General features: G+C 40.5%; 1 protein-coding gene across 2 annotated transcripts in view; it reads left to right on the top strand.

Moving 5' to 3' along the window:
* Window positions 1-10,498, top strand: part of Rrn3 (RRN3 homolog, RNA polymerase I transcription factor) — a 37,153-nt gene extending 26,655 nt beyond the window's left edge. For both annotated transcript variants that reach the window (XM_005391058.2, XM_005391055.2), the window contains exons 13-18: window positions 1,919-2,049; window positions 3,134-3,318; window positions 5,603-5,711; window positions 8,024-8,176; window positions 8,911-8,998; window positions 9,874-10,498. In XM_005391058.2, coding sequence (XP_005391115.1) covers window positions 1,919-2,049; window positions 3,134-3,318; window positions 5,603-5,711; window positions 8,024-8,176; window positions 8,911-8,998; window positions 9,874-10,056 — 849 coding nt within the window. In that variant the 3' untranslated portion in view covers window positions 10,057-10,498. The remainder of the gene's footprint in view (window positions 1-1,918; window positions 2,050-3,133; window positions 3,319-5,602; window positions 5,712-8,023; window positions 8,177-8,910; window positions 8,999-9,873) is intronic.
* Window positions 10,499-10,863: the final 365 nt, after the last annotated feature.

Below are 10,863 nucleotides of genomic sequence, written 5' to 3' on the forward strand. Positions count from 1 at the left end.
TTTCATTCCTACTGTTGTTCTTGAAAATGCGGTCAGATTTTTCTCTGTCTAGAATATCTTTTAGTACTCTTTGTAATGCTGACTTGGCACTCATGAAGTTCTTCAATTGTTCTTTGTCGTGAAAATATTTTAATTTTCCATTGAATTTGAGGGTTAGTTTAGCAGGATACATCAGTCTTGGTTGGAAGCTGTTCTGTCTTAGGACCTCTAATGCTTTGCTCCAAGCTCTTCTCAATTGGATGGTTTGTGCTGAGAAGTCTGCTGTCATTCTGATGGCCTTTCCTTTATAGTAACCTGTTTGTTTTCTCTAGCAGCTTTTAATATTCTGTTGTTTTGCTGGAGATCTGGGAAATGGACTATTATATGTGTGGGTGTAGTTTTATTTTGGTTGTGGTTGTTTGGAGTTCTATATGCCTCATTTACTTATACATCAGGTTCTGTTTCCATGCCGGGGAAATTTTCTGCTATTATTTCTGCAAATATTCTTTTTATGTCAGTTGTGTTGCCTCCTGCTGTTTCATTGACTCTTGTAAGTCTTACATTATTCCTCTTTGCCTCGTCTTGCAGCTGCTGAATTGACTTTTCCTGGATCCTTGTTGATTTTACAAGATCTTTCTTTCATGGTTGCTAGCTGCCATGCTGTCTTCAAAGTCTGAGATTCTATCTTCAGCTTCATTCAAGCGGTTTTGGCAGCTTTCAGTGGCAACTTTGTTTTCCTGGAAGTCTCTTTGAATCTGGTTCATGCATTCTAAGTCCTTTCTATATTTTTCATTGAACGCTTCTGTCCCTTGCCTTTTTTTTCTGTGTGCTTATGTGTTTCTTCTTTAGACTTTCTGAGCAGTTCCTTCATTATTATTGTCATTTCATTTTTTTGCCTGAGAGATTATTTCTGATCTCATCTCTTCTATGACCTTGTGGAGTTGTTTCTTTACTTCCATTGCAATCATTTCAGCTATTTCAGGCATGTGTTTACCAAGTTCTCCTGTGTCGATGTCTCCTGGACTTTTTCTGAGTGGGTTTGAGTTCTGGAATTGTGTTTTAGTTCTTCATTTTGTCATGTTTGACACCAGATACAGAAAGCCCAGTTTCCCTCTTCAGTGGCTGCACAGCAACGGCCACTAGTGTCCCTAGTTTTCCTGTTGGTCAGGTTTGCCCCTCAGTGACCCCTGAGACGCACTACTTAGTCTGGGGTTTTCCGGCAGTTGTTGATTTCTATTTAGTTATCCCCAGTCTCTGACGTGGGCATTGGTGTCAGCTGATGGCAGACTGTCTGATCCAGCGTCCCATTGCATTTTAGGGCACATGCACGGCCCAGACTCGGGTTGCACTGGTGTGACAATCTTGGTCCATTGGACCTATGCCCCCAGGCAGTTCGGGGTACAGGAAAAACCCAGACACAAACTGCAGGGTCGACAGTTTGTGAAGCACCTGATTCTGTGTCTCCAGTCAGTTCAGGACACATACAGGAACCAGATGCAGGCCAGATGGGCAGCAATCACAGACTCCCCATGCCTGCGACCCCCTAGGGGCTCTGGGTGAATGTAAAGCACAGACTCGACCAGCAGCTCTTGGAACAACCACTCACTTGATGCAGGGCGCACGCAGTGAGAGGCCACACGCGCTGCCCCCAGCTAGAACAGTCTGTGGGGCTTCTGAATGAGGACCTCCTGTCTGCCTTGGGTGCCTGGAGTGTAGAAAGTCAGTCTGTAATGGTGTCGGGGTCCTGGCTCGCCTGCTCTGACCCCAGGAAGTAGATGGGAAATACCTGACTCTCGCCTGGAGTTTCAGCTGGGAACAGTGACAGCGTGAGTAAGGCACGGACTCAAACCATGGGACCAGCAGCTCTTGGAGCACTTGCTCACTTAGCACAGGGTGCACTCAGGGCGTGGCCACACCCCCACACATTCTCTTTTTATAGGGCTTTGCAGAAGCATTTTTGGAACATCTGTGGAAAAAATTACAGGATCCAAATAATCCTGCCATCATCAGGCAAGCTGCTGGAAATTATATTGGGAGCTTTTTGGCAAGAGCTAAGTTTGTTCCTCTTATGTAAGTAACCTAATTTTCCAAGTACTTGTTAATATTATGCTTTATAAAGATGATAGCATTGTATCAGGTAAAAGAAGTACCTGTCTTGTGCGGGGGAAGGGGGCTATTTTTATAGTGAAAAAGATCTGTCCCCCCCTACTATACATAAGACACTTAAATTTCCAGTAAGTATTTTCATAATAAAGTGTCTCCTGTTTTTGATGTAAATTCTCTTTCAAAGCTTTTGTTAACTGTTCTGTGTGGTTTAACTTGAATCTTCATGGATAAAATACAGCATTATAGACTATTTTGATTGATTTTTTTAGAGTTGTCATTTTTCATGTGTATTTCAAATCAACTGTATCTGTTAGAGCTGAAGAAAAGCCCTTTTAAAGGTAACAGGAATGACTAAGAATGTAGCCCAGTGATAGAGCATGTGCTTAACCTGTAAGGCCCGTAGGATCAAACCGTACCACCAAAAAGTAAATATCCAAAGCCAGTTTCTTCACATGATCCGTGAAGTTCACTTTAGGCAAAGATGTTCTTAAAAACCCTTTTGGAACAACTGAATCCATCTGGTTTAAATTGTTGACCATAGGACTACATCAGAATACCATGTAGAGCAGTGAAGCCCACCATACGCTTTCTTTTTTTTTTTGAGATGTTGGTTCTTTGATCATATTATCCTCAGGGTAAGAGCCCATCCAAGAGGCCCTTTAGAGTTCATTAGGAGAAACTGTCCTCCAACCCTTGGGATGTCCTTAGGGGCTTACCTGTTGTTTTTAGAAGGTGGGTGGTGCTTTACCCTATACTGTAATTGAAAGGTTGTCTTCCATAGTCCATCTTCCTTTCATTTCCTCTACTTCTTCCTTTTTGTTCTGTTTGGTTTGGTTTGGGTTTTTTTGTGATGTTGGGGATTAAACCCAGGACTTTGTGTGTCCTCGACAATCACTTAACCACTGAGAAGCTACACCCTCAATCCATGGGTAATATATAAAGCCTGTGAACTTTCTATGGTTTGTAATGAAAGGCAGTTGTGTGTATCTTTGTCACTGTAGTTTTCTCATGAACAAGTAAAGTTGACTTGAGCTTTTCTTCTTTCCAGTACTGTAAAGTCATGCCTCGATCTCTTGGTTAACTGGCTGCACATATACCTTAATAACCAGGATTCAGGAGCAAAGGCTTTTTGTGATGTTGCTCTACATGGCCCATTTTATTCAGCCTGCCAAGCTGTGTTTTACACCTTTGTTTTTAGACACAAACAGCTTTTAGACGGAAACCTAAAAGAAGGTCAGTAAGAAGGATTTATTTTCTCAAACTGGATTTTCTTAGTGTACTTGTCATACTTCAGAATGGTAATTCTTTGTTTTTGAAATTTTAATGGAAACTATGGATTTAGAAAACTGCATGTGCAGTCACACTTCAACAAAAAGTTCCAAGCATTTCACAGGCTCCTAGAAGCTTTTCAAGCCTCCTCTTTAACTATAGATTGGTTTGAGGTTGAGAACCCCTACTTCAGAGAATGAAAGTGAAACCACCTTCAGCGATGAGGCTGCTTTTGTGCTGTGTTGGTGCCCTGCACAACACTTTTGATGCACCCTGTCCTTGTCCTAGGAACAGCCCATAGAAGGACTGTGCTTGAGGTCACATAGTTATTGCCAAGATTAGAGCCCAAAGCCATGCTAGGCTGATTGTAAAGCTTGTGGTCACAGGATTATGCTACTCTGCCTAAAGTATGGAGGGATAATTCACCTTTCAGTTTTGTTGACTTCTGAGGTTTTTTGTAACAAACCTACCAGATGAAGTGTGTTAATGTATTTTTCAGATAAAGAGAGTACAAAGAACAGTGTAATTAAATCGGTTTAGGTTGTTTTATTTTCATGAAAAATCCACTAAGTTACAGCTATTTCCTGTAAGGTAAGGCTTCTCTGCCTTGGCTCTCGACATTTTGAGCCAAATAATCCTTCACCGTGGGGGGCTATCCTGGGTGTTGTATTGCAGCATCCCTCACATCCACCTACCAGGTGCCCACACACACATACACAATCTCTCAATTGTGACAACTAAAACTGTCCAGACACTGCAGCCTGTCCCCTGGTGACACAGTCTCCTGAGGGTGAGAACCAGAGCTTGGTACTGTTGTGTGCTTGTGTGCTGTCACGTGTATTTACTTATACCCTGCACGCTAAAAAATGTGGGCATTAAAGTTGTGTGAACTAAGGCCAGGTATAGTGGCACACTCCTGTAATCCCAGCATTCGGGAGGCTGAGGCAAGAGGATCATTGCGAGTTTGAGACCAGCCTGGGCTATAAAATGAGCTCAAGGCCAGCCTGAACTGCTTAGCAAGATCCTGTCTCAAAAAGACCAAAAAAAAAAAACTTGCATGAACCAGTAGGAAAATAAGGCTTTACAAAGTAAGGGAATCTCTGCGTAAATGCCAGAGATCTTGAAAAATTTCTGGCAAATTGTGACATCCCATTTAAGTAATTTTTTTTAATCAAAGTACATGTTGAAGAAATTTCTTAGAAACTAGTCTTAAACACAAGCCACAAGTTGGTCTGCTTGCCTGTATATTACCAATGTAGGAGAGGTGTATGAGAAAGGCTATCATGGTAGCACCCAGGCTGTCCTCAAACTTGAGATCCTTGTGCCCCAGCCTTCTGAGTTACTGGGAGTACAGGTGACCCTAACTATGCCCAGCTTGTAGGAGATAATATTAATTAGTTCCAAGGCAGAGGTTTTGTCTCAAAAAGGGAAAGAAATATAAGCTAATCACACCTAAAAATAAGCTGAACTTAACTCATAATCCATGACATGCAATTTAAAACAAGGTACTGTACTTTTGTATTGTGGTGTGTTAGGAGTTTAGCCATAATCACACTTCATGGTTTTTCCCCCTTCTATAAACACAGTATATGCTGAACTTACAAATGTATGCATTCCACATTTTCATAGAACCATACAGCTTACAGAGAACATCTGCTTACATGAGTCTTTAAAGGAATCAACTATATTCTTCAGAAAAGCTGTTTTAGTCATAAATGAATGCAGTCAACCTCATAATATATCTAATCTGACCTGTATATAAAGCATTCTAAAAATGAAAAAAGCCAGGGATGGTGCCACACAGCTCTATTCCCAAGCCTGGGAGGCTGAGGCAAGAGGATTGCAAAGTGTGAGCCCCAACTGGGCAATTTAGCAAGACCTTCCCTCAATAAAAAAATAAGTAAGGGCTGGGGGTATAGCTCATTGTGAAGGCCCTGGGTTCAGTCGTCACTACAGTACAGCAAGAATGAACAAATGAATGATGAGGCACATACTCTGCTACTAGCTACAGAGTCTCACTATGTAGTTCAGACGGGCTTCAAACTCAGGATCTTCCTGTCTCAGCCACACAGGTGCTAGAATTACAGGCATGTGCCACCACTCCTGGCTGTAAATTGTTTTTTTTAGTATATTTGCTGTGAAAGTGAGCACAATTTTTTTTTAATATGTGGTAATGTGTGCTTTTGAAGATATCCTAGACTTTTCTATTTGTACCTTTTAAAAAAATCTTTTTTTCTTTAAATTGAAGGTTTAAGGTACCTTCAGAGTCTAAATTTTCAGCGTATAGTGATGAGCCAACTAAACCCTCTGAAGATTTGCCTGCCATCAGTGGTTAACTTCTTTGCTGCTATCACAAAGTAAGTTATTTACAATTTCTTTTATGGATGATATTTAAAAGTAAATGTGTAAGGCTCACAAACTGCTGTGATAAGGTATTCAAATATATATTTTTGTTTGTCTTATAAAATTCCATTACCTTTTTTGAGAATTAATAATAGAACATTAAATGCCAGTCATGGTGGTACATGCCTGTAATTCCTGCACTTGGGAGGCTGAGGCAGGAGGATTACCTTGTGTTCAAGGCCAGCCTGGGCTACACAATGAATTCGAAGCCAGTTTGAACTATATAGCGAAACCTTGTCCAAAAAAAACAAAAAAAGAAAAGAAAAATTAAAACACTAGTAACCCCACTCTTACAGGAAGTACTTTGGTATCAGTGGAAATTGCTACTACTTATTTGAAGGGGCTAATTTAACAAAAGTATAGGCAGTTTGCCTAAGGCAACTAGTAAGTTGAGAACGTGTGAACTGGAGGTTCTTAACAGACTGACACTTGTAATAGCAATAAAAAAAAACTGGTCATGAGGTAAGTATTCAGTAGGAGATTAGTTTAGAAAAGAACTGTCTAATCTCAGGCTAAGTAGCTACACAGCTAATACATAGCCTTTGCTGTGTTTTAGGCACAGTCTAAGCACTTCACAGAGAGCTCATTTAATATTCACACAACCTTGTGATTGTCTTATTTACCCTATTTATAAAAAGGGAGATGGAGGCACAGAGAAATTAAATTCCTTGCTTAATGTCATATAGCTAGACAGCAGAGCTGAGATGTAAATGCAGGCTGCTGGGGTGAGGGTGTAACTCAGTGGTATATCACTTGCCTGGTGTGCATGAAGTCCTAGGCTTAGTCTCCAGCAGCAGAAGTTTAAAAAAACAAATGTTCCCAGTCTGGTTCCTGTGTCAGCACTCACTAAATTATTCTGCTCCAAGGAGACAGTACTTACTAGACTTTGGGCATTTAAGTAGTACATTTAGGCAGGATCATAGCTTAAAATCTTCAACAGTTAGATTGTTCTTCTTTTATGCCTTGTCCTTACGCAGCTTGCTCCTCACACTTAGCAACCTTAATTATTTGCTGGGCATGTAGTTCAAGGTATCCTTTCTCCTGAGATCTCAAATGATAGTAAGGCTGAAGGTTGTAGCTCAGTGATAGGGTGTTTATTTGGCATGTATGGCACCCTAGGTTTGATAATGTTTGATCCTCAGCACTGCCAAAAGGAAAAGTAAAGGGATTAGAAAAGGAACCAAGAAGCAATAGCACTGAGTGGGTGAAAGACTGATGCACATTGATAAAGACAGGAAGCAGCTGAAAGGGTATAGACTGATGAAGTAAAGCAGAGGAAGCAGCTCCTAGAACAGCCATGAGATGAGGCAAAGACAGCATCTGATGACCCAGCTGGTCATAGGCTTGAGGCTCAGGGTCGGCATGTGCAGCTGACGCAAAGAGAAACGTGCGGCAGAGAGCAGGGGATTGAAATAAAGGTCAGTGTAGGAATTTATGCAGAGCAGTCTGCAGGTGTCGGTTTTGCTTTCTAATGGTTCTGAGCTACAGCTGTGTTCACGCATAAGGCTTTACTTCAGCTACTGTGGTTTTTTCTTTTTTTTAGTATCAGGCTTTTTTTTGAGATTTTATACTGTGTTAGTTTTTCAGGATTGGGAACAACAGTTTAGGAACATTCTTGGCTATGTTCCAGTGTACAAGGTCATACTCCTCATCACATACTCAAAAGTAGAGTAGCTGAGGGCTGTAGAAGATTCAGGGCTTCACTTGCACCAGATGTGTGATTTTGCTGATTTTTATGTTCCCACCAGGAGGGAGAGATTGCCATCTTCGATTATCAGAACAGAAATAGAAAGATGTTGCTTAAAGTGCCAGTAATGACCTAAGGATCCAGGAGTAAATCCCTGGCTACTGTGAGAGTGGAGGGTTTTCTTCAGCAGCAGCCAGGTTTCCAATAACTACTATTCCCCCTCAGTAGCTGCTGAGTCCCCTTTTCACCAATGCCCCCAGTGCTTTTGTAAACAGAAATAAACCACATATCTGTGTAAACTAAGAATTTTGCTTTGTAGACATATTAATTTTTCATAATACCTATTAATCTAAGCCTACTTTTATATTCCAAGTGGTGATAGCCATGTTTTCTTTCATAGCAAGCTTGTAATAGGCCTGGGAAACTGCCCTAAAAGTGTGTTTTATGTTACTTTTTTCTTGTACTTACTATGTTCAGCAATCGTGCTGTGATCATTATAACTGTCACGTGTTGCATCCATGCAGGAGTAATTCCAGCCTGTTAATTGTCTCCATCTGTGTTGGTTTTGGTGCTCCACAGTAAATACCAGTTAGTCTTCTGCTACACTGTCATTGAGAGGAACAACCGGCAGATGCTACCAGTTATTAGAAACACAGCTGGAGGGGACTCAGTGCAGACCTGCACAAATCCTCTTGATACCTTCTTCCCCTTTGATCCTTGTGTGCTTAAGAGGTAGGTCATTCCAAGCACTAGACACTAACAGCAGTGAGTTTAACTGTGATAGGTACTTGGTTTTGCTAAATTTGAGATTTAGGGTGTCTTTGAACCTACCTAAAACACACCCCATCATTTTGAACACAGTCATCACTCTTAGCAATGTATTTTTTTTTCCTGTTAAAACTTATTTTTTAAAATTTAGCTGGGCATGGTGGCACATGCCTACAATCCCAACATTCGGGAGGCTGAGATGGAGGAATCACTGCAAGTTCGAGGCCAGTCTGGGCTACAGAGTGAGTTCAAGGCCAGCCTGAACTGCATAGTGAAACCTTGTCTCAAAAAGACAAATAAGGGGCTGGGGATTTAGCTCAGCGGCAAAGCACCTGCCTGGCAGGAGCAAGGTTGTGAGTTTGATTCCTGGTACTGGATGAAAAACAAAAAAACAAACAAACCAAAAAAAGACAAATAAATTAAAATTTAAACATGCACTGTATGTTTTGGTCACTCCTTGTAGCTTCCATTTGAAATATGGGAAATAGAAGCTACTTGAAATCTCATCTGTAGGGGTGAGTGAAGTCAACAAAAAAAGAGCCACATCAGTTACAGTACTTCATAGAATATTTTTTAATATTATTTGAACTGTAGTTTTCTTGGTTTTAGAAAATGGATCTTATGAGAAAAAAACATACCATGCTGTGACTTTTGATGAAATAGTCAACTTGACTTTGAAATGTGATCCCTGTTCACAGGTCAAAGAAATTCATTGATCCTATTTATCAGACATGGGAAGACATGAGTGCTGAAGAGCTTCAGGAATTTCAGAAACCTGTTAAAACGGTAAATTTATGATGCTACACACTTTCTCAGAAATCTTTTGTGGATACAGGCCACAGGCATATAGTAAATAGAAGTGTTACATTTTATTAATATTATGTCTTATTCATTTTATCTTTGCAAAAGTGCGGACCTGAGTAATGTTCTTACTGTCATTTTGGTGCTAGGATGGAGCCCAGGGCCTTGCGCATGCTGGCAAGTGCTCTACCACTAAGTTACCTTTCCCTGCCCCATCTCATTCCTATTCTTAATAAGTAATTTTTTGGAAAGGTTAATTTCTTTTTGTCTTTATATTTTGTATTTTGGGGATCATTCACTCACAGTCTTTTTAGATACAAGGGCTATAACTGAGCAAGAATGCCATGTTATATTATCTGCCCTCATTGAGATTAATTATAAAGTGTGGTGAGCAATTATTTGGGTTATTTGTAATAATGAACTAATTACCAAAAGTATTTAATTTTGAAATGAAGATATTTTATCTTCATCTCTATAGAAATAGCACACCCTGTCATGCGTAGTGGCACATGCCTGTAATCCCAGCACTCAGGAGGCTGAGGCAGGAGAATTGCCACAAGTTCTAGGCTAGCCTGGACTACATAGCGAGACCCTGTCTCAAAAAAACCAAAAAAGAAAGAAGGAAAAAAACAAGTAAACTAGCACATTCTTGTGGAAAGGAATTTTTGGTTTTGAGATGAGGTCTGCTGTGTTGTCTGCGCTGGTGTTAAAATCCTGGGCTCAAGTGATCCTCCTGCCTTCAGCCTCCCTGGTAGCTCAGATTACAAGTGTACACCACTGTGCCAAGCAGGAAAAGAATTCTTGAAAGCTTTCAAACCATCATTTGTGATCTTATCAGTAATCTGGATTTTGTATCCCAGGAGATAGTAGAAGATGAAGATGATGACTTTTTGAAAAGTGACGTGCCTCAGAACGATTCTGTGATTGGGATTACACCGAGCTCCTTTGATGCACATATCCGAAGTCCTTCCAGTAGTGTGGGCTCCCCACCTACGTTATACATGCCTGTCCAGGCCCCTTTGATCTCAAGAATTCATGATTGAGGTGCATTGCTCTTCCCAGCATGGCCTTCAGTGTCCAGCCTCACACTGCTTAGGCGTTGACTGGACTGTAGTACATACGCAGGCACTGTATGTTGTACTTACACTTCACCTAGTATCTGAATAGACATTTTTTTGTTATGTTTTCTTCTTTTGCTCCCCTTACAGACAAAAAGAACAGACTATCATGTGCAATATTTTACAGAGGGGTTAATGATAAATGTTGAAGACTGCTTGATAATTTAATGTATTTTTTAATGTCATTGTATAATTTTTAATATGAGCATTAGCCCATTTTAACAAATTGCCTTTTTTAACATAGGTTCTTTTTAGAGCCATAGTCACAGGACTTTCTTGGTCTGATTTCAGAAAAATCCTTTAAAATAAATCCTGTATTTAAAAACTAGAATGTTGCCGGTCATGGTGGCACACACCTGTAATCCCAGCCCTCTGGGAGGCAGAGGCAGGAGGATCATTGATAGTTCAAGGCCAACCTGAACTACATAGTGAGGCCTTGTCTCAAAAAAACAATAACAACAACAACAACAAAAAAAAACTAGAATGTTTATTTTGGCTGTATTGCTTACTTTCTGCTGTAATTGTATTTATGTGTTGGGACTTCACTGAGTTCAGAGAAGATGGAAGGAAAATAGGGAGATGCCAGAGCTAGGCTAAGCTACTACACTTTTGAGCTGGCATTGATGAACCTCTCCAGGGACTTCAGAGGAATGTAGAAGACAAGAGGGAAGAAAGGGAATTTATGGAAACAGGATCAGACAGATACTGTACTTGTTCAGTGTAAAAATGGAT

The sequence above is a fragment of the Chinchilla lanigera genome, unplaced genomic scaffold, assembly GCF_000276665.1.
Source record: "Chinchilla lanigera isolate Chin_1 unplaced genomic scaffold, ChiLan1.0 scaffold00041, whole genome shotgun sequence".
NCBI classification, from domain to species: Eukaryota; Metazoa; Chordata; class Mammalia; order Rodentia; family Chinchillidae; genus Chinchilla; species Chinchilla lanigera.